Raw genomic sequence first — 25,000 nt, forward strand, 5'->3', positions numbered from 1 at the left:
ATTTGCATCTTTGTAGTCTCAAGCTGTCTCATCTCTGCCTCTGGCTCTCATTAAATCAGCCATGTGCCCTGGGTATTTTCTCTTCCAGTGCTGGCCCAAACCCAATCCTCTACTGTGGTGACGGAGGTCGTGTCCTATAGAGGCAGGGATTGGGCGTCCGATCTCTTTTCTACTGTGTACGAACTCTGTGATTTCTGCCACGTTATTTAACCTCTCTATGTTTTGATGTCCTTGTCTGTAAGGTGAGAGTTTTCTTGAAACCAATAATGTCTGTAAAACAATGAACACAACATGAGCAGATTCCATTATGATTTCTGATGCCGCCCTCATTTAAGGCCTTTGTGCTCTCACGCTTGGACCACTGCAGTACAATCTACACTGATCACCTTGACTCCACATTCTCTGACAGGCCACCCTGTTAGGTCTCAGTGGAATAATCTTCCTAAAATAGGTTATTCGCATCACTTGGAAGTTTTCTCTGCTACTCCCTGTTAACCACAGGGCCTGACTTTCAAGGTCTCCACAAGTATGTCTATATATATTGAATATTTATACATATGAATGTTCACATAAGGCTCTTGTTATCTTTTCTAGCTGTGACTAATAAGAACATTGCTATCATAATGTTTTTTTATATCATTAAGTCGATACATTGTTAAAGCTTCTTACAATAGCTACCTGGTCATATGAGCTCATTCTCATTAAGATGCCACGCCTACCATTTCAGTCGGACTCACTCTTTGGGAAGTTTTGCAAGCAATTTCCTGGTCATTTGGTAACCTTAGGTATCGCAAAATGTCTGATGTATTAAAGCAATTGTGATTCGTCAAAGGGGGCAGACACTGAATTGCAGTTCTTCTGACTCAGAAGTTGGGGCTGATGGCAACACATTTGCCAGTCCTGGGCAGCACTCAGCGCCTGTGAAGCCCAGAGACACGACAACTCTTGCTCGCCAGCGGCTTAACCACCTGCCTCTGTGAATCCAGATTTCAGATTGAAATTGATGAAAATAGGAAATTAATGCCTTTGCATTTCATTGTTTCAAGCTAAGTGAGTTGGCTAAATGGACCAATTAGAATAACGCAATGTAGATTCCCACTTGAAGTAAAAGTCATTTTTTTTTCCCAGCAGCTTCAGTTATGCTACAAAAAAGGAAATTTCTCAACCAATTGATGATGAATTTTCAAAAGCCCTAAATTCCATCCTACTAATTATTATTAGTCTTGTGACCATATGACAGACTGTGATCTAAGCCCTAAATCCATTACAGCACATTCAATAAACACAGGCATCTAAAGTACTCTGTCCTCTGTGCTGACTTCAAAGTGCATTCAATATCTCGGTTCCCAAGTGCATTAGATTTTATTAAAAGCATTCTGCTGTGCCATATCTTCTTCCTAATTGGTTTATAGATAGCCCCCACCACTCAGGCCAATCCTAATTGCATTTTCCCACAAATCTAGTTTGATTTATGGTTCCTTATTTGCTCTATATTATTTATAATAAATTGGGGCAAAATTCTTGACGTTGAATAAAATTTATAGTGGTTCTTCTACAAACACGGGACTCCCATAAAGATTCTTAACAGTGTTTTTGCTTGTTTTTAAAGTAGTTTAGTCAAGTTCCATCCTTCTGTGTGGTTTCCAGTAATAATATCTTTATTACTTTTCCAGAGATCAATTATATTTCATTAGATTTTTTTTTTTATGTACAGATTTTTAGAATTACGTGGAATGATGGAATGGGTTATATGTAGAATATAAAAAATAGTATTTCCTCCTATAAGGTTTAAGTGGATACATATGTATCTGGGGCAGAAAACAAATATTACCCGGAGACACAGTTTCAGAGCATCTGCATACAGTTAGATAATGCCCCCGCCACACTAGCAAGTCCAAGCTGTTAAGTGTAAATTATCTATAAAAATTCACGAAAAGCCTCTGGGCTTCCTAGACAGAAACGTGTTCCCTCCTTGAAAAGTTTCGACAGTTAGAATTTTGAGTTCTGAATCAGCAAGATTGGAGTCTGTTTAGAATAAGAGAGAGAACGGAAAAGAGATATTGAATTGAAGATCCAAAGAAAAGGGAGAAAATGGATCATCTCAAGCAAATTTCAGGCCAGTTAAACAAGTGGGAGGCTTACTGTCGACATCATAAAGAATAATTTATCATCTGGAAAAAATCTCAAAAGGATGGTTAGCAGACGATGAGCAGAGAAAGGGTCTAAAAATGGTCGTGGGTGCATTTTTTAAGTGAAGAATTGGGTCTTTCATCTCCACTAGAACACGGAATGGGCCCCCAACACGCAGGGTCAGTGGAGACCACGTATGGGGAGCCTGCACTTCCGCCCCAGCCAGCAGGCGTGACAGACGCTTCCCCCATCCCGCTGGGGTGGTGTCATCGGAGGACTCCTCTTGGCGAGTCAGAGTCAGGGACTTCACCGCGTCCAGCAGTGATGAGGCCACCCCTTGTTGCAGGGAGCAAGTGTGGGCCATTCCTATCCCCCTCACGCAGGCGTCAGTGGGGGCCTAGTGGTGCTGGAGCCCCACCTTCACCCAGTGTTAACGAGAAGCTCCCTCCGCGGGGGGTCCAAGAGGCCCGGCGGAGCACCAAGTCTTCTACCAATGTGGCATTAATGAGGTGACACCCTCCCCGAACCTCTGCCAGAGAGATGTCAGATAAACCAGCTGAAACAGAAGCTTTAAGATCCAGTCTCAAAATCCACCAACATCCATGCTTCAACAGAAAATCAGTCATCACATCAAGAATCAGGAAGATCACAAAGCAAACGGAATAAGACAATCAATAGATGCCACTCCCTCCCCAGGCCTGCAACCGCCACCCCACTCTGTTGCTGAGTTGTTTGTTTTAGATTCCACTGTGAGATCCTATGGTATTTGTCTTTTCGTCTGACTTACTTCACTTAGCACAATGCCCTCAGGGTCCATCCATGTTGTTGCAAATGGCAGGACTTCCTCCTTTTTTATGACTGAATAATATTCCATTGTATAGATACCACATTTCCTTTATCTATAAAAAATTAATTGAAAAAAAATTAAAATGACATCTTTTGACCAGAAATCAGTGCTCTGCAGTAGCATTTTTTGCACATGTACGCAAACACACAAACACACATGCACACACACATGCACTATTGCACTGTAATGTTCTATAAATTGCATGCCGGCTTAACTTGGCTAAGTGTTTTTCCTTTACATTATGTTCTACCGCTTTTGGGTGACATGGTGATAATAGATGGCTAAAATGGTGACATGGTGATAATAGATGGTAACTTTTTTTTAATGTTGTCAATTCCTTATCAAGTCCCAAAAATATGATTCAAGATTTACTGGTCCCTGAATTGGGAAAGTCGAGGTATCACAGCTCTCCAGTGTCCATCACACTGGTGGAGCCGAGCATGTCCTCCTGTGCGTGTGGCGTTCAGCTCAGAGCTCTGTGTGAAGTGGTTGTCGTATGCACACGTGGTTATTTATCGACTGAATGAATTGGGCTGAAAATGGTAGCTCAGAATTCTAATGCCAGAACACATTTCAACTCTTCAATAAGTAAGAGGAACACTTGCTTCTCCACTGCCCAATGTCACCTCAATTACTTACGTAATTGTATGCTGGGGATAATGTGCTATGTGGTGAAGGAAATTCAGACTTTAATAAATGCCTTTATGTTACCTCGCTCTTCAACTCCACTCCAGAATTTAATCATCTTAGTATTTCTTAATATCCCGTTCAGTTCCTAATATCAACCTTGGTGTGTGTATTAGCTAAAATGTATTTTCATTAGCTAATATGCTTATTAGATGTATTTTATATATTTCTTTGTTAAAATTAAAATTTTCACAAAAATATTAAAAATTAGCATAACAAATATTACTTAAATTATTGTCTATCTTGTCCATATTTAGAATCAACAAAATAATCATGTTTTTATTAAACTAATAAGTGATTAGTATTTACCTTTTTTTCAAGCAGGGAAAGATAATCGTGTTTAGACTATATGTAAGGAATAATACAATGGACTATAATTTTCTAAATAGTTTACTAATCACTTTGAATTTTGTAACCTAATTAATTAGTTCATATATAAATAATGCACGTTTAAAAGATGTACTCAACGTGAATAACTCAATATGAAGTATTTCTTCTTTGATAAAAATCTCAATTTGGGGAATGAAAAATTCTCATGTAATCTATTTTACTGTTACTTTCTTATAAAATCTTATTATCAAATGTATGCTATGCACACACATAGTAGACCATTATTTTTCTTTTTAAACTCTATTATTAGTAAATTTTATATCACATTTTTATAGTTTTTTGTTAATATTCATGACATGAAAATATATCCTACCATTTTATGTATATAGAAAGGTTTAAAGGAGATGCTTTAAATGTATTACTTTAGTATTCCACAAAATAACACAGACCCAAGATTAGAATTTTCAATTATTAGAAAACTTAAAAAGTTTTAACACTCTGAACATACATACACTTATCTAAGTATTTTTCAAACAAATATTCAGGCTTCTTTTTCATAAAATAATATTTTTCAGGTGACACTTTCTAAGAATGCTTCTCAAGTAGCTTGAAATAAAGTAGACCCTTAATACTGATTATAGAATCATTTTCTTCTCCAAATGTTTATACTAGTGAGATTTTTGTCGTCCATTATTAGTAATTTAGCCTTTATCGTGCAGACTATTTTACACAAATCGAACCTGAAATAAACCCAATCTTTTCACTGTGCTTTTTTTTTTTTATTATGTTTTATTCTGATTCCTTTATTTATTTATTTTTTTCCTTGAAGGTGAGAGGCCCTCCAGCTGCAGGAGCATTTAAAGAGAGACCAACCAAGCCCACAGCTTTTCGAAAATTTTACGAGCGGGGGGACTTCCCCATCGCCCTTGAGCACGATTCGAAAGGAAACAAAATAGCGTGGAAGGTAAGTCGGGGCACAGCCGGAAGGGTTGCCTGTGCTTGTGGGGTGACATCTCCCAAGGCCAGACACACTGGGCTGATAAGTAAATAAACTGAGTGATTTCTCGGCAAATGGAAGATGGTGGGTGAGCTCTTAGAGAAAGCCCCCCCTGTGTCAGCTGTCCACCTTGACTAACAATTAAATTGCAGCCTGCAAAAAAGAAAATGACAGAGTAGCTTTGCCTCAGAGAACTGTCTGGTGCCCGATTCATCTCTATTTCTATGAGAACCTGGCAGCCCAGCCTGTTGTAGGCAGTCCATCACATGATGGCACCGGTGGCTGGATGCGGGAAGCAGCAGCCATTTATCTCCCCCAGATTTCACCTTCCTGCAGGACACTTCCAAACGGAAGCTTTAGTGACATAAGTGGATAGGCCAAGGTCGTCTGCTCCCCAGAAATGCAGAGTGGGACACAGAGCGGGCCGGCTCCCAGCGCTGTGCCCTCCTCTGAGTCTGCAGCACGTGTCAGCCCGTGCGGTGGCTGTCACACGTGCCCTGTTAGAGGCTGACCTCCACCGCTGAAACCATTACAGCACCGACATTTTTCTGACAATAGGTTAATTGGCTTCAAAATAAATGTATCGCCTAATGACTCCGTTCTAATGTGGCTGTGTTTCTTTCTAAAAGGCTCACTGACGTTATTTGTAAAAACTTGCCAATCTCTTAGCTGGAGAAGGCTGTTGCATTTAATTTGAAAAATGAATGCTGAATAGCTTCTGCTATTTAATTGTTTTTGTCATCGATGACTTTGCTTTGGGTGATATTTATCAGCTAAAAGGGCTTCTCAGCCTAAAAACAGAAAAGCAATTGCATATGTGTGAGTATCACATCAGGTTAAGGAATATAAAAGCTTTTTGCCAAATATCATTTAAAGTAAGCGATTGACCCATTTAGCTAAAAAGCCCCACAATAGTGTCTGAAGGTGATCATAGGAATTGTTTGTAAATTAGTAACAAGTTAACTTATGTTAAAAAATAAAATGATAAAATTGAAGAATTCATCAAAGTATCTTAGAAAGATTTATTAAAATTAATCTCTTCCTTTATGGAAAAAATAAAAGAATTGTTTGCATTGTTTCTATGTCCTTAAATGTTTTCATATAATTTTCAGGCATTTCCAAATCTTGAGCAGACATTTGGTATTCGGTTATTAAGCTTAGAATTATTACAAATTATTTAGCCAGAGAAATCTGAAGGTGTCCTCGTTATTGGGTTCTGGCATTATTATTATGCTTCCAATTGTCTCTATTAAAATGTAAAATTTGTTATGTGAAGATGTGCACGGGATGAGGAAAAATGTATAAGACGCGTAATTAATTTAGATATTTTAGTTAACATAAGTACATGTTCCCCAAACTTTACTGTGATTTTTGGGTTTGTTTACATTTGATACTTATGTGGGTTTACGTTTGTCTATGTGCTGGTTCACACGAAATAACATGGTACAGGTTCTTAAAAACCTGATTTCTTTGAGTAAAAGAATAGGCCATATTTCTCCATAAAAAGAGAATGGATTTGTTCTTTTAATAATAGCACAAAAAATCGTGTCAATAAAAAGAATTTATGCATTTTTGACCCGTTCAAATAATCTTATGAGTAACTTTTAGAAATGTCAACAGACTAGAAAAAGTTTATCTTGAAAAATAATAAGATGAATCATTTTGCTTTATCTTTGATAATCCAATGGTCAGAAGGGATATAAACTGCTTTTCTTTTGTATAGCTGTATTAATTCTTTTAAGCTGCTTTGACTATAGTACTGATTCAGCAATCTAAAAAGTCAGATTAAAGAGGAAGCCATTTATTTGCTGCCGCCGGTAGGATGATAGCGTACGTTAAAATAAACGTCCTGTAAACCTGACTTCTTTTAAGGCTTTGCCAACCACATGTCAATTATACCACTATCATATCAAAAACAAAACATTGAAATTATTAAGTATAATAATGAGGACAGTCTGGTACTTGGTAAGAGCATAGGACTTATTTAGGATACCATGGGGCCTTGAATATTGAAGGAAGCAGGGCCCCCTGCAAGACAAACAAACATGTAAACCAACCAACCCAGGCCCCTGCACTGTACTGCCCTGTGTGTAGACAGGCAGGGGTCTGGGCAGGCAAACCTCGTCTTCCTGTCACACCTCGCCCCTCGCAGAAGGCTCCTGAGTCGCCGTGCTTCTCCAGGAAAATACCTGTCCCCTTTCCACACTCCTTCCGACACCCCGAGGATGCCAGGGGAGTTTGCGAGTGAGCCCCCGACATGGTGTGAGAAGGTCTACTTCTTTTATCAGAATTGCGAGAGGCCTGTGACTCTGAAGTATTTAGGGGTCGCTGCTCTGGACCCTGCGTGATGAAGGCTGAGCCGGCATCTCAGGCTCCTTCCTCTCTGTGCGTCGCTGGTGGAGAACCCTGTCTAAGTCCCCTTTTCCTTGGTCATGTGGGAAATCATCATCTATTCTTGAGATAACAGAGGCGTTCTGAGGTCACAGTTTATAAACGGCCTGATAAATTCAGAATACAGAAGAGAGGCATAGAGACAGGGAAACGCCTTTGCGTGCGTGGGCCTCTCAGCCCACATCCGGATCCGACATCGTGGTTTAATGCACGTGGAGGTGGCCGTGTGCCCCACATGCCGAGCAGCAGGGCAGGCCGAATGCCGTGACGGGTGCCGCTGGCTCTGTCCCTCGCGGTATCGCTAACATCGGAGCAGGGCTGAACGCAGCTTTCCGCGGTGGCGGATGTGCCCGCGTCTGCACCACCATGTCGCTGCTGGCCATATGTGGCCGTTAAGCAAGCACACAGAATGTGCCCAGTGAGACCGGAGAGCTAACATTTAATTTTCATTAATTTTTATTTAAATTGCCACATGGTTACCATATGAGAGAGTGCTGCTCTAGATTAAGATAATGGTAGTAAAAAAAAAAGCCCAAACTTGCTAGCCAGACAGAAAACTGTTGCTCTATGGGAATTACTGTTAAAATGAACAAGTAGGACTGGTACGTGTATTTTTATCACGGTTGTCTGTGCTTTTCATATGTTCCTTGGTAAATATGAAAAAAGTTTTACGAAATATTTGTAGTGAAATTTTCTATGCACTTGGCAGTGGCAAGCGAGCTCTCTGTGACAGATGAATAGACCTGACCTAGAATATGCAACCTACCAGACGAGCTCTGGCATGTTTTTTTTTTTTCTTATTTTTAAATACGCATTTCCTAAATATAGCCAGGGGTTCTTGATTAGCAATGGTTCAAGCCATTTGCAAAAGTAAAACAATTACTTAAATGTTTTCAATCTGCTCCCTTTTCTGCGTTTTTCACTCTCCTGTCATTCAGGAAACAGGACTTCATTCTGTCGCTGATAGTGCCAGGATCCGGAGCACAGGCGATGCCAGTGACAAAGAATTAACCGTTGCGAATGTGTCACAAACCAGATAATCAGCAGGAACTCTGGACATTTAGAAATTGTATTTGAGTTTCCTCATCTTAAATTTGCATGCTTCGATTTCCTGTGCTGGGGGCAGGGAGGGGCTCGACCCCAAGGTCTCCCCGGCCCCTGGAAGGAGAAGACACGTGGGTGCAGACCTGAGCAGCAATCCCTCCTGTGGCCTCCTCCTCTGCGGCTCAGAGGCAGGTGAAGCGAGGCTCAAGTGTAGAAGGTTCCTTTGGTGAACAGGAGTCTTAAATTGCACGAAAACCAAATATTGAAGCATGCGCCGTAGGGAACGGGAAATCTCGCGCGACTTCACTTCACACTGCTTTTCTCTGAACTACGCTCTCGCTCCTGCTCCGGGCACTCTCCGCCCCCATCCGTTTAAAGCAGCCTTCAGGCCTTTGCTTCTCTCCCCGCTCCTCCCCGCTCTCCCACCCTCTGGTTCCTCCCTCCTCCTCCTTTCCATCTTCTTCCTCCACTCTCCCCACCCTGATTCCTAACCCTCTCTTCTTTGGTTACTTCCAGAAATCTATGTCTCCTCCCCCACCACCGCAGCTTCCCACGGTCAAGTCTGGAGAAGGAGCCAGGAGCCTATTTCAGTCCTCTATTTTGGGGCAGGTATCTGTGGTCATTCGGAGCGGTCACCCAGATGAACTTGAAACACTCATTGTTTCTCACACAGTTAATGAGGAACACAAATATGAATCCCAGGTAGCACCGTGAAAGTCACCGTTTTATTATGAATTCCGATCCTGATCTAAAACAGAAAAGGGAATACAAGTTATTTTAAAATAACCTCTTCAATACAGACCTTGGGAGGAAGAGTTGGAGAAAATTATCATAGTCGCATTGGGTTTTTAAAAATAACTAGATGGTATTATAAACCATCCACTTATTTTGGAGATGAAAACAGCTACAATTACGCTAAAGTGTCTCTAAATTCTTTCGCTTAATAAGCATGTCGATGTGGTAGATATGGATAGAAATCACCTTTCTCCATCTGTCCATGGTACTAGCTATGTGACAGTATGTGACATGCGCTAAGAGTCTTGTTTCCTACTAAATTTCTAATAGACACGCATGAAGATGTCCCAGATATCAAGAAAGCTGGGTAAGAAATAGAGGCCCTATAACTGTCTAGCCAGATCAGAATATAATGCAAACCCTATTGCAAATGGAACTAAAACCACGAATCTTCACATTGTCTTAAAAAAAGGGAAAAGCTCAAAGTGGGCTGATACTTCACCTCAGGTTCCCCTCTCAGCATCCGACCCCCCGTCATCTGGCAGTGCGTGGGGGGCATTGTCCAAACTAGCATAGCTCTGGGGACGGATCTGCGTTCTGTTTTTTTATCCATTAGTTGATACAGAAATGATTTTGAGTAGCCAGTTATGTCTAAATAGAATCATTCAAGCCAGTACTGGTACTCATAAGCAGGTCCTTGAGACTGGACTCCAGGTAGCCTCTCTTCACTGCCAAAAACGTCTCTCCCTCTGTGGCCGGCGGGAAATATGTACTATCTCACCAGTAAGCTTACTTCCCCCGAGGCTTATATATTAATCATCCAGTTACTTGTTGATTAAAACTAGGATCGCAAGACTTAGTTCTTCTATTAAATGGTGATTTCGTAAATTAATATTAAGTGGGTAGCTGAAAACACACTCTTCTGTTTTTTAACCACTGAATTCTATAGCTTCATCGATGCGTATGTGTATTCCTCACTTTATTATCGGAAGAGTTTCAGTTGTTTTACAGACAGGATACAATAAGAAAAACGAGAACCCAGTAGAGACCTGCAGTGGACCAATGTCAAGGTCAGCACCGGCGGTGTAGCCTGAGTCGTCCAGAGCAGGGACGTTTGTCGGGACATCTCGTTTGTCCGCTCACTTATCCCAGGGCCCAGGGCAGTGTCCGCACAGAGCAGGCACCCAGTGGTGCGTGTCGATGGTTGCTGGAGCGTCCCCAGCTCGTCACCTCTGACTTTGTCTTCAGTAAATGCGGTGTCGCCGACCGTGGCGCTCGCTGTCTAGGCCTCACTGTCCTTATCTGGGATGACCATGGACCGGGTGATCGGTATGGCTCTTTCTAATTGGGAGCTCTAAGATATTTGCTTCATAATTACTAAAATCACCGTGTTTGAGATGTTTATGAAATATTTCAAAGAACAAATATCGATTAGAAATTAGCCACAGAGATCAAGTCTTTTGGTAACAAAATGGGAAGGTTAGCACCGGCAAATTAATTTGAATTCACGGGCTAGAGTTATACACAATAGTTTCGACGGGTTGAACTCTTATCATGAAAATGCTCCTTATATTATGCCTAAATGCTTTACCAATGGCTACTAGTTTCTTAAATTCCTTAAACTTCAGAGTGACAGGTTCCTTTTTCTTCGTAAATGACTAAAAATACATGTCCGACTGCAACATCCCAGTGAAGAAAATGCTGTGCATAAATTAATTGGACGCTTAAATTCGCTTTTAAATTTTCTACAGAAGGTGGCTGGACAAACACCTTTGATTCTTTGTTGCCCCACAAGTCACTGATACGTGAAGATGGCTTTAATCAGAATGTCCTCCCTGGTTGGTTCTCCTTATTTTCAGTTCTTAGCAACATAGGTATCGTGAACTGTAAACACACTTGTCAATGCGACTGTTTTCATTGACATAACCGATAATTTCCTACTAGAAAAACAATTACTGAATATAATTATTATTAAATGCGCATCAATTTTCTTACAATTAAAATCAGCTCCAAACCACGAAAGCTTGTGATCTGTAAATACTACTGCATTTTAAAGTAAGTCACGCTGTGATATGATCCCTGATCCATTAGCCCTCCGTGTCTGGTTCTCAAAATTCTATCATTTTTGATTAATAATTTAGTTGTTTGTTGCCTTCAATTTCTTAATGTCTCAATTTCTTATGGATTCAAAAAATTGATCTATAATTTTTGAAATCTTGTAGGCAGATTTACTTAAGGGTTGAACAATTCATTTCACGCAAAGAATCACCCCTGTTCTCTCGGAGTTGTCTTGGGCTTCTGTTTCTTTTGATGACTGCCAAGGCTTGAGTTTGGATAACAGGCCTTAGTAGAATTTGTAAGGCAAATTTTACAAGAGAAGTGACAATTTACCCGATTTTCGTGCAAGAGAGTTGCCACATCTCCACTATTAATTCCTCTGTGGTTAATTAATAGACGGAGCTTATTCTTGAAGTCTTAAAAAATAATCCTCTGGCAATTAATGTGCTGTTGTGTGTTTTTGGAGGAGGGGGCTGCATACACAACTAATTCCATTCTTTTACTTGATGTAAATTGCTATGTCTCAAAAGTGTACCACATGAAAATACAACCATGTATCGGAAATAACTTTAATTTAAATTGGTGAGATGACCTCTGAAAGCTAGATGAAAGATTTTCTGCTGAATGGGCTGGTGCTCCCTCCTGCCTCTATAATTTATGTGAGAAATTAGTGCGAATGGTTCACTTTTATGGAGCAGTGCTGCTTGGAGCAAGCCTGCAGAAACAATTTCCCCCCAAGCCTCCATCTGTTCTTCCAGCTAGGGCATATGCCGTCTCATCGAGCTTGAAAGTCAACTGATTTATAACTCCTGGGAAGTGCATGGATTGAAAAGAAAGGTCGCCCACCGCTGTGTGACATGATTTGGCAGGCATCGCCTAAGACAGTGCACATGACCGGGGGCCCAGGGGACACGGGCCGCGTCGTGAGTTTCAGATCCCCCGCCGACTGACAGCTAGAAGGAAAACCGATCAGTTTCGCTTTTCGAGTTGAGTGCCCTGCACTGTGGAAGGAAGGAGCCTACCTTGGTGGGGGTCAGGTCTCCCAGCTAAGACGCCATGTTGTCACTCGCGAATCGGTGAAGCAGCGGGATTGCTGTCATCCTCCCGAGGGCAGATGTCGCCGTTCGAGGAGCATCACCTCTCTGATCTGTGTACCAAACATGCCCGTTGTCGCTTGTCAGGAAATTCCGTTCAAGGACACAAACTGGACTCGGATGATTTCCGAGTGACTCTCCAGTTCTGTCCCAGGTAGTGATTAAAGCGTGGTTCCCTGTCGGATCACTTAGCCCACATCTCTTCTCTTCATGGAAGCGCTTTTGAGATCAGAAGTTCTTTGACAAATGACAAATGAAATCAGATTGATGGTATAACAGTAGGGGGAAGAAGTCCATGTTTGATGTTTTTATTTAGAGCAGTGAAAAGTATCTCTTTACATCCGAGGCTTCCAGGTGCTCAGTGAATTTTCAACGCCCCGCAGTCGCATTAAAGTTAATCCTTTTCTTTCAGGTAAAATATAAATAAAGGGTTCAGGAATAATCATATCAATTTTAATCAATATTTGAGGCACCAATTTGAAGAAATTATATTTTTATCAAAAAGAAGATTATCCTGACCTAGGAAGTGCCATGGAAACTTAGTATTGGTAGGATAATCAGTTGAATTCATGTAAAAAATATGAATTTTAATCCTTATTATTAAATGTTTATTCTTTATATGAAATATATATATGGTTATTTTATAAAATGAAAAAATACTGAAAAGTAGAAAAAAATAAATCAGTCATCATCCCACAATGCACTGAGTGCAACTGTTAACATTTTTGGAAGTATTTCTGTCTTGCCTTCTTTTTGCATGCTTGAGAACGTAGTATATGCAATACATTTTTTTTAAATTTTGTCATTATATAAAAAAATTATATGCACTTATTTTAGATTTTTCTGAGTTTTTTTGAGTTTTAAGGTGATAGAGGATTATTGTAGAAAATTTGGAAAATGGATACGATTTATACAGAAGGCAACATTCATCCTGTGATGAGGACTTTTAGTGTAGTATTGATATTTTAGTTCAGTGTTTCTTCTGCATGTGTGTTTTTCACTTTGTTGAAATTATGTTTCGTATGACGGTTTTTAAAGAATGCAAAGGAACATTCAAGGACCCAATTACGAGAGGAGATTTGTAATAGACATAACTGCCACAGGGGTATTAATAATTAATAGTTTTCTTCTGTTGAACAATAGCAATGACAAAAGAGACAACCATAGTTTAATATGCATTTTAAAGTCTTCGGTGGTCATTATTGGAGGCCACTGGAAAAGACGCACGCCAGCACATGTCTCCGTATGGCCCACGTGGCTTCTCTGTTAGCCTTTGTATGCGATAGTGTGGATTTGTCATTGTTTGTATATTTATAGAGAATAGCAACAGATATTAAGAAAAGGATTTATTAGATATGAAACATATTTCTTGATATTGGGAAAAGGATAAAAATGGACAAAGATTGTCGACAGAATCAAAATCAGTCCCTACCCCGGATCTAAGAAATATCACGTACAACGAAAACTCCCACCGAATTCCGAAGGCTGCGTTCTAGTCTGAATTTTAGGGAAAATCCATAAAATGTTCAAGCTATAAATTTCCATTTCTTGACTTCGTATTTAGAGTCATCTGTGTGTGTGTGTTGTTAAGCAATTTTATGAAGAACAGATAAATGGGTTGAATATTTCTGAATTCCTGAATATCTTAAAAATATATTTTTTCAACTTTCATGTATCAAACATGATTTAATCAAAATTAACACGCTTCAATTAGAACCGTTCCTCTACAAATCTCTGAAGAATGTAAAATTGTTGTATTCTAACATATGGTTGTAGAGAAAATAAGACCAGTATAATTTTGTATTTCCTTGATCTGTTTTGGTTTGCTTGCTTACTTATTTTAACAGTCTGGATAATTGCACTATTTTTGTATAATTAAAAGTTACTTCTATGTATATTTTTTCTTTTCGTTGACTCCTTAACATAGTGAGCTTAGTCAGCCTACCTACCTGAAACTTTTCCTCAAGTGAGGAAAATGTTTCTCTGTAATGTCTTAGATTATTGTTTTTGTCACAATTTTTCTACATTCTTAGAACAAATGTTATATGTAGACTATAAATATATTTTATCCTATCATTTCTATCATTGTCTTCCTCAATATTTTTTTATCTCTATTCATTTTTTAAAAAGCTTCTTGTAGGGTTTGCTTATATTTTTCTATTTTCTTTAGTATCAATTTGTCCGTTATGCCTCAAGTTCAAATTGGACTTCCACTACTACATTTAGCCTTGCAAATCTTGATATTTGTCATTTCTTCACTAATGTCATTATATACATTGGCTTAAAAATTATTGTACAAGTAAGTTTATCACAGAAAATATCCTGATTTATTCATCTGTATTTTATAACCCAGATTAGGAAAAATAAAAAGTACGAATCGATCGTAATCCTACAACCTGAGATAACCTCCATTAATTTGTCCATGTTAACTTTTCAGACCCTTTTTTCTCTGCATATACCCAACTAACTAACCCCCAGCCTCTGGTGTGGACGCGCTACCCCGGGTCCTGTCCCGTTGGCTTAAAAGGGGATCTCTCACGACTCCCGATGCTGAGACGGATAGAGCAGGCGAACGCATGACCCCTGAACCGCACACGTACCCAGCTGCGTTCTCCTCTGCCCTCAGCTGCAGCATCTGCTTGCGGTGCACACGCAGGATGCAGTGCTCTAGGGGTCTCTGCCTCCGCTTCCTGTTCAGCTATCTTCTGAGAGTTGGCTGCGAACGGATGCAGGAGTGATATTGACGGGGATGAAAATGGAAGCGAATAGCACTTTTTTCTTAAAAAGCAACTATTTCTCAGGGGCAGGATGGAGGTCTAGTCCGCTATCCCCTCCCTCTGAGTTTGCTCCAGACCTTATTCTTCCAGCCAGGTGGCAGAAAGTATGGGATGGGTGAAAAAGCTACCTACTGACATTTGGATGGGTGCCTCTGGTTGTAACTATGAACTGACCATGAATTATCGTTTTTCTATCCAGTTCCATTGGGCTTGTTATCTGTAAAAATTCTTTTTTTTTATTTCTGCCTGTGCATTCATTATTATACCTGGTTTTCAATTGCATGTTGAGTTTTCTTCTTTTTCTGTGTCTTCATAGATAATTTTGTGGCCTATTGGGAGACGCTGTCAGAGACTCTTGTCCAGATGCTGTTTAAGACAGCTGAGCCCAATTTAGTTTTGTCCATTTAGAGACTGATCTCATCAACACCTAGGCAACAGTGACTCATCTGTTCCTACAGTGCATGATACACAGTGGTGGGCCCTATAGCCTGGATAATAAAGGCTGTAGTCTTAAGAAGCTTTTTGACGAGAATAGATCACTATGCAACGAAGAAACTAAAAAGTGTCCAAAGAGTACACGTCAGGTTTTAAAATAAATTGCTTCCACTTACACAGACCATAAATTCTTAATCCTTTATTCAGTATATATTAAACATTTGCTGCTTTAATGATCTGCTTCCCATCATTTCTGTAGACAAATTCTTAAAATTAAGAGATTCTATAAAATTTTTACCAGTTCACAAATTTGTATATGTTTTAGTGAATGCAGTTTGTTGACACGTGTCTTGTCTTTTCTTTAGCCTGTTTATTATTACATAAAGAAATAGTGACTTTTACCTTTATGGAATAGCCTTGAGGTGATCGACCCACGTACTTATATATCTTAACATTATGGCAATTCCAAATATCAATAAGACATCATGGATTCCAAAATTCTGCTCTATATTTTGAAGCACGTAACTAATTCTTCATGTTTTTACTTTGGTGTAAATGTTAAAAATTTATCCTGTTTAGAATTCAATCTGATTTAAATTTGGAGACTTCTGGAGTCCCTTTTAAATATAAGCTGGCCTTTCTCACTGTAGCCTTCATAACGCTTAGTCTCTTTTTTCTTATTTCCTGTCTCTTTAATTCACTGTTTTATTCTAAGAGATTTCCTCAAATCTGTCTTCCAATTTAGTAATTTACTTTCTTCAACTAGATTTAATCTACCGTCTAACCTGCATGATGAACATTTTTTAAGTTCGGTTTCAGTAAATATCAATTCCAGAATATATTTTTGTTTCTTTAACAGATCTAGCTATTCTATTTTTATAATGTCATCTTCTTGCTTTATGGTTTCTCTTACTGTCTTTATCGGGTTATAAATATTAAGTATATTGATTTAAAGTTTTTTTTTTTCACATTCACCTATTATCTGTAGTTCCTGGGGTGTGAGTTTGACCCTGCCACTGTCTCTTATTCTCAGCCGTTTTGTTTCCTCGTGTGCATTATGATATGTTAGCCGGGAGCTTCCCTTTTGTGGGGTGTATTTTCCTGGGGAATCTTCCTGCCCGCGGGTGTGACGTCGTCCCTGTGGCATGCTCCTCCGTGTGTCTCTCCATGGGCACAAGTCCTGAACTAAGGTTTTTGTGAATCGGGTTCCAGGTTTTTTCACCCGACTGCTGCTCACTCCTTGGAGTTTGAGTTTCCCTGTCATTTCTGGGAACTTGATATTTGCCTTTCTTCCTTCTGAGAATGGCTATACTTTTATAACTTTCCCTCCATCATTAATAACTGTTTTGGTCATATAGACCAGAGGTCTTTCTATAGAATTGTTTTCTCAATTAGCTTAATATCTGGCTTACAGAAAAAAGAACTATCTTGAGATACAATCTTTCTCCATTGTAAGACCAATTCTGAAATTTTCCCATGTAAAAATGTCGATGAAATAAAATATTCTTTGTATTTCTCATGGAAGTCCTTTTAAACAACTGTAATCAGCTAATGTGTATTGCATGCTTTTACGTGTGAGTGTATGTGTATAACGATATATTAAATCTCTTTGAAGACAATAAAATTTGGTTTGGGAAGAGACTTACAAAGGAAAAGACTTACAAAGATTTTGTGCCAACTCACGATTCTCATCTATGTATGTGTGCGTGTGTGTCCGTGTGTGTGCATGCATGTGTATGTGGACATCTTGTTCCTATTTTAGTACTAGAATTAATATTTCGATTTCATTCAGTAAAATTTTACCAGCAAATTAAGCTGGGTGGTTGACCCTAAGAAGACTTATCTTCTTATTATTGAAATCTGGTAATAGTGAATCTCTTGAGAAGCAGTAACCCATCGATCGAAAAGCATCTTTTAAATGCTTTCCATTTACATTAAGCTGTATAAAATTTTACTAAACATCATTAAATATTTTTTTAAATTAACAAAGTATGAGTGAAGAAAATTTATTATTTTTTTAAATCACCCTTCAACAAAAGAATCACTGTAGATTTCTTATTAATTTATATGTTTGAAGAGTTGCTTGGGCAATGATGTATTTGTATATGCACAAAAGAGATAGCTCTTTTACACAGATTCTTCTTTTTCCTTTATATATTTTTAAATGTTTTATGAAAAGTGCTGGTGTATCAGACTGGTACTATTAAAACCACAAGTCAGAAAATAAAGTGAAGATGTTAATAATTCTATTGGGGAGTCCCTAGCTTACTCTGCCAGTGCGGGTTATCATTTTAACACTTCATTAATGTAACTTATTACATTTAATAAACCAACAATGGAGACCAGCTTCGAATCTCCAGCCGCAGTGTAGCGGATGGTTCGTTTCATGGGGGAGGAGCGGGCGGGTGGGGCAGCGAAGCCAGGGAGAGAGGAAGCGCAGCAGCCGTGTCGTCCGGGCAACGACACTAGAACGAGGCGGCTTTTCAGGGACCGTGAGCTCTGTCGCCAGTGAAGGCATCCTCTCTGCGAGGTACCAGTATGGCGGAAAAAATCTTTGGTAGGAATTTTTGCGTGTGACTATGCAAAACGTCACTATCAGGCACCCGTTGTTTTTCTCGTCATTTGCTGTCTTGCGCGTTTTGCCTCAGAAACCTTTGCACGCGTGAGTTTCCAAACCTTCCCTTTTGTTTCTTGCTTCTTAGCCTTTCCGCGTGATTTAGTGCCCCTCCCCAGGACACCTCTTTTTCTAGTCTTAGTGCCGAGTAAGGTAGAAGTCTGTTTTTCCGTGTCCCCTTGTGGCAGTGGATGGGGGTGGGCCATGAACTCGCTTCCACCTACCGTAGCTCCTGATGCGTCATGAATAAATATTTTAAAGCTGATCTTTCAGATAATTCATTAAAACATTATATTTTACAATGTACATATTTTGTTTGTTTAATGCAACAGTAGTTTGAATTCCATCTACTCTGGAGCCGAGAGTGAGGGTGTTTATCTTAGGCATCTTTTAAATTTTATTTTTAAGGCTCATAGATCTTTGGGTAATTATTTTCATGTTTCCTTATAATATATAGTTTTTAGTCCTTAAGGACCTATATAGGAACAGCTCGCCGAATATTACTTATTGCTGATACATAGAATTAATTTATTTAAATTCTAGTAATCTGTCATTGAAATCATATTCTTATCTATATGTTGTCTTTGACTGTGTGTCATCTAATTGATGTCCATTTAACTTAGTAAGAAGCATCTATTTATTTAATAGACATTAGCCAAATACTTACTATATGCCAGGCACTGTTCTAGACTCTGAAAATACAGCAATGAATAAAGCAGAGAAATTCTCTGTCTTTGTAGAGCTTCTATCATAGTAGGAAGAAAATGAACACAAACCAATGAATTTGGAGACTGTTAGTTGGTGACAGCACAAAAAAGAAAGGTGACAGAAGTAATCCGAGCAGCCTAGAAGTGTAGGGCACGACATTCTGGGATGGTCAAGGGAGACCTCTCTAATAATGATGCGTTTAACCAGAGGCCACTTGGTAATATTGTCTAAATTCTTTCTTTAACATAAGGATCCCTACTTGATGCCTTTTGTTTTTTAAAATATAGTGTAGCAAAAAGAAGAAAGTGTTAAAGAGAAAATATAATATAAATAACCAAATAATTAGTGTGCTTTCAGGACCTAGTAATTCCTGAAAATCAGTGTCAAAGTTATAACCCAACACTAATGAATTAACAGACTATATTTTAATTAAGTTCTTATTCTACTTAAAGACTAATTAAAGAATCATAGACGACTTGTATATTTCAATATAAATATTTTATGAGCACATGCAAATATATATTTCCTTTGTGAAAAATACTTTTTATATTTTAAATATAGGGAAGCTTAAATAACCAAGAAAATCCACTTTTTATGTCCCGTCTCTTTTCTTTTGAAAATAAAGTCATTACTAGAAAAAAAGATTTAGAGAAACAAACAAGAAATGATGAGACACACATGAGCAGACACATCCTGGTACAGAAATGTCACTTCGCTATTGTCTTTACATGGCTCACACAGAGTACAAGCTTCCAATTCAGGCAAAGTCTGGCCTACAGGGAAGATTGATTTATATGCTTTTGGAGAAACAATCTGATGAATTCACAGCATAATATATCTTTTATTTTTTTAATGTAACCATATCAAGGTATCTACTGTGACAGTTACATAATATAATGTTATATCTTAAAAATTAGTTAAATTAAATAAAGGAAATGAAACTGAGCATTAAACACATCTACTCCTCATTTCTTTGTTCTAAGCATTCTTTCATCTATCACATGCTGGATGGTTGCAATTTATTAGGGGCAGTGGAAGTCGGTGGAAATAGAGGTCTTTACACTGTGTGTGCAATTAGTCACAAGCCGAATGCAGTAAAAAGTAACTTAAAATAATGCAAAATTACCTGTATTTTGAAAACCATAAGTCTAAATCCCTGCCACACTGTGAGCTATAAAATTAGTAGAGAAATGTGTTTGAGAAATCAATTGGATACAAAATTATTATATCAGAAATCTAAATTTTATATAATTAATATTTTTTGTAATTTATTTTCCTTTATAAAGTTATTTTCTCAGCACGAAAATGTTCATCTGTTTCATAATGTAAAACCGATGACCTCATCCATTATTGCGAAAATGTAACAAACTTCTTCTAAATAAAAAAAAAACTCATGAGCGTTTTTTAGCAGATGACATGTAAATATATTAAATACATATTTTATTGAAATAGTAATGGAGTATTTACTTAAAGGATATGTAAGTGTATAACTTTAGCTTATTTTTAAAGAAAATGTGATCAAATCCAGAGGCTGATTAATAGAAAACCACCATCATCACTCCATATTTTGAACTTCAGATTCTCTTGCACTTCTTCGTCATTCCTATCGATTTGCGTAGGACTTTAGTGCAAATCGGTATAATATGAGATGCTATAAAAAGGGTAGAGGTGCTTCTGTTATCTCTTATGACAACAGTAAACAGAAGGAAGGACACGGCGCGCTTGCAGAATGCAGTGACGGTTCATAGCCGACGGACTGAACGTTGGCGAGTCACCTTATCCGCCCCTCACCTCCTTGTTCCCGTTTCCTGCTATAAAGCAACACCACTGCATTTCGTGCTTTCATCGGGCTGCTTTGGATGGACTTAAGCTAAGAGCAGAGTCAGAAGAGATCAAACTTGAACGTCTGGACGATCGGGGATTGAAATTTCTCACGTCCACAGGTCCATTGGGAGATGGGTGAGGCTGGTCAGGCGGCAAGACCAAGAATTGTGGGTTGTCGCTGGCAGGTGTGAAGCTTTCTAGTGCATCGTGGCTCACTCCACATGACCCTGGCCGGTCCCTGCCTCTTTACCCACCTGTCTCCAGCTGTTCTGGCTTTCTCAATTTTCCGAGAACATAGCCCAGAGCCACCCAGGAAGGCTTCCCCTCTCCCCACCCACCCCACCCCTGCAGTTCTTGGCCAAGTTCCCTCCTGTGGCTCTGCTGTCTGGCACATCGAAGCAGCCATCCGTGGCCATCTATAAAATGGCACCCATCCCTGTCTCCCGTGGCCCTGGGACATAATGTTTTCCAGAGCTGAATACGATGTTTGTCCCAGGCAAGACATGGGCCAAGAAAGACGTTTGACATTTGTCTGTGCATCTCTACACCATCCGGTAGTGGCTCCACATTTTTTTGGACAGGAAGGGTCAAGGGATAGTAATCTGGAGGTGTGGGAGTGGGGCTGGGGGAGGGACATGTAGAGGTCTTATATTAAAACAAATTTGCCGATGAAGCACATCAGTTATTTGGTGGCTTCTGTGACAGGGGACACCGAGGAGATGAGTCAGGACGAGAGGGTTATAACACCCTAAAACATCCTTTCTATCTGCAGCTGTCACCATCTCATTCTTTACTTCCGACATACCCATTCTCAGCTCTCCTTTATTTATTCATTAATTTATTTGTTTATTCAAGAAACGTTCATCGAGCTCCTTTGTTACTGTCATTAGTTCCAATGATCCCCTCTGCCTCATTTGTAATCTGTGTCATTGAGTCTTATTCTGCTTTCCATTGAAACTCGCCTGTTATGTGTTAATCCCAATGGGACCGCTTGTTCTTCCAAAGTAAATACTGTTCTTTGCTTGGATATAAGAGGGTAACTCTAGTAATGGTCTCCAGGGCATAATGGCAGGCAGGTTGGCTTAGAGAATGACAGGAAGTCGAGCAGAGGGTCTTTAAGCTTCACTCTTTATACACCACTTATTCTATTCGATATAGGTCTTCATGATTGAGAGTTAATCGAGTTTCAACGTATATTTGTTGATTTTCATCATCATCTTATATTTTATTCAACAAGTACTTATTGAGTGTCTGTGATATGCCAGACACTTGTTAGGTGCTAGACCTTCAGCACTTAAATCCTTGCTCCAATGGTGCAGGGTCACTTAATATGTTGAAACCATATTTTAAAAAAATAGGCACCTTGGTTGTCTGACATTTTAATACAGAATATCAAATCATGATAGTCTTGGGCATCAGAAAATCCGATAAATTTGTTTTCTGTGTCTTTGATTAAACTTCCTTCCTGCTCTGTTACAGGATGAGTTTTAGAGCAAAGTAAAGCTATTTAAGAAAGAAAAAATTAATCATTTTAGTAACCGTAAAATCTAAATAGTCATATCAGTATTCTGAACTTACATGGGCTGGTTACTCCTAAATTTAATTTTTAATAGTTGAATGAAATTGGACACAATTCTTGCTCTATTTGGTTTAAAATGATTTTGATGATCAGCATGTGTTAGTGGCATTTAAAAAGTCTAAACAACTTATACCACATCTATTATATTCTTCAGTTTCTGCTAGGATTTTCTGCTTAAAGAAAAGTGAGAACAATGTAGCTCACATTATTCTGCTAATTAACATCTGTGAAGGACAAGCCTCTGCATACATTTTTATCATAATAGGAAGAAGTACATAAAAACAGGATGATATGTCACATGCTGTGGTTTTAATATTTAAATATTTTTCTCTTAGGGACTGAACCTCTAGCTTCTGCTCAGAAAAACAATCTTTTTATCTTCTATCTTCAGCAGATGATTTCAGATAAACTATTTTTTAGGCAACGATCTTCTTTTCTACAGATGAAAGTCAGTGATTTGTGACTCTTAACAGCTTTTCAAGCAATTTCTCCACTTATTTCTTTAAAAACCACTTTTGTATACATTATCGAATGAGGACTTAATCAACATTTGAAAGAAGCGGTGACCCGTTTTGATTCCTACCCGATTTTCTTACTAGAACTTTCTCGACGTATTCAGACGTAAGTGCGGAGTTTTCTCTTTCTCCCCCCACAGACTCATGATAACGTGTTGCGTTTCTGACGATTCCCAAAGAATGGGGTTAGCAGTCTTCAAGACTAATTAGTCACCAGTTTCGAGACGAATTAGCTTTCCTTCGTGGCCTCACCAGAGCCATTTTGCCAGCCTGCTCCTTCAATACTCGGGTAATGTTACTTGCAGTGAGCAACCTGACCTCTTGTTGGGTTGGACCGACTGTCTCTGTTCCAGTAAGTTCCTGAGGAGATGGCATCGACACTTACTCCGTTCTCGATACCTGGAACTCTCTCGTCCCCCTGCCTCGAGAACTCGTTCGTGAACCGTTTTCTAGAACTAGGGCACTCTTTTTCTCTTCTCTTAAAAAATCGTTTTGGAAGGTTTAGGAAATAATGAATTTTTTTTTTCCATGATAACAGTTTTACGTTCACTAATGACTTTTTAAAATAAGTGCTTACGGTCTTAATTCTGTCCATTAAAAAATTTACATGGTAAAATATAACACGAACGTTACCATCTTAGCCATTTTTAAGTAGACAGTTCAGTAGTGTGTAGGGGAGGCAAATGTTGGCCTCGCCCCTCTCAGGGTTTTTCTTCTAGGCCTGAGAATTAAATCGACATAAGGCAGATTATCAAAAGAAAAGCCTACAGAGTTATATGAGTCTTCTGTGACATGGGAGCCCTCATGAGAAATGAAGAGCCAAGAAATGGTGGAACCTACATGTTTTTACAGTAGGTTTGACAAAGAGATGCAATTATGGAAACGTAGCTAAAGGACGTGGAGAGGCTGAAGGGAAATATGAATTTTTATAACGCGGGCTGCTTATAAAGATGTCCTTCGGTCTCAACTTCCTGCCCTTGATAAAAATGCTACTTCCTTCTGGAACAGAAAGGGCATCTTCCACATGAGAATTTCATCTCTCGCTTTTAAGAAAAAAGAAGAAAAGTCAGAGTGTTTTTCTTGCATGCGCTATTTTTCAAATGCCTTTAACTCAAAATAATCCTTGTGCCGAAGTGGCGTAGTTTAGGGTGGCGCATTCTGCCACCCTCCAAGCGTTCAGGATGTTCACATTATTGTGCAACCTCGCAGCACTGAAACTCGACACCCAGGAGCCGCCTTTCCGTCCCCCCAGCTCCCCCCAGCCTCTGGCAGTCACCATTCTAATGTCTGTTTCTATGAAAAGAACATAATGGATTTTATAAGAGATTTAAAAATATGTTAAATATACAGTTAAGGTTACTTATTTATTTATATAAGTGTAAAGGAGAAGAAAATACCTTTTCTCTACCCTCTTGGGTTCAGTGATGGGGTGGGGGCTGGGGTGCAGGGTTCACGGAAAAGAAGTGAAAACTCAAAGCGCGTGTTAGATCCATGGGCGTATATATCATTTTAACAAAGGGTGATAAAAACGTGGAAAAGAGAATAAACAGAAAAAGGGTGGGGTGGGCTTCTGAGGAGAAGGGGAGCAAGCTGTGAGAGGGTGATGAGGAAATCTAGGCAAGTAAGGGCTGTTTAGTAAGGTTTGTCACGCAGGCTCAGGGCGTTTCGGGGTCAGAGTTATATCTGGAGGCATGAGAGAGGAAAACACTTTTATAAGTGGACAATCCTTTCAGAAGAGGGAAATTTATGCCCTGCTTTCAGGCAGAAAGGGGAGAGCAGAGAATTCCTCCCGCGGTTGCTCTTTATTGCTTTCGACTCAGAATAATCCTTATGCCAAAGTGGCATTATTTTGGGGTGGCGCATTCGGGTCTCTTTCACAGGTTATCAGGTTATATATTACAGGTTATATATTACGGACGTTAAGTATTAAAAAGTGAGCATGCTTAAGTTAGTTTTATTACACTCACTTTAAATGTTTAGTAGCCATTGAAAGGGTAAGAAAAGTGCCTGCATTACAAAATACATGCGATTTAATTAAAAATTAAAATGGGGTAAAAAGGTGTTTTTAAACCTGGCGTAAAACTATAATGTGTTGCGTAATGAACGCGTGATTAAAAGGCTATAAAACCTCTAAAAATAATAGAAGTTGCTCTAGGCCAGTTCATTTACGTATACGCTATTTTCCAAATATTCTGTTTAACATTTCTCATACCCGTCTATGCACGTACGAGTACT

At 39.1% G+C, this 25,000-nt stretch overlaps 1 protein-coding gene across 1 annotated transcript in view; it reads left to right on the forward strand.

Moving 5' to 3' along the window:
* Positions 1-25,000, forward strand: part of PACRG (parkin coregulated) — a 432,037-nt gene that overhangs the window by 55,877 nt on the left and 351,160 nt on the right. Inside the window, exon 2 of the mRNA XM_039881247.1 lies at positions 4,824-4,958. Within this exon, the coding sequence (XP_039737181.1) occupies positions 4,824-4,958 (135 nt within the window). The remainder of the gene's footprint in view (positions 1-4,823; positions 4,959-25,000) is intronic.

This window comes from Pteropus medius, unplaced genomic scaffold (genome assembly GCF_902729225.1).
Source record: "Pteropus medius unplaced genomic scaffold, Ma_sr-lr_union100, whole genome shotgun sequence".
Taxonomy (NCBI): domain Eukaryota; kingdom Metazoa; phylum Chordata; class Mammalia; order Chiroptera; family Pteropodidae; genus Pteropus; species Pteropus medius.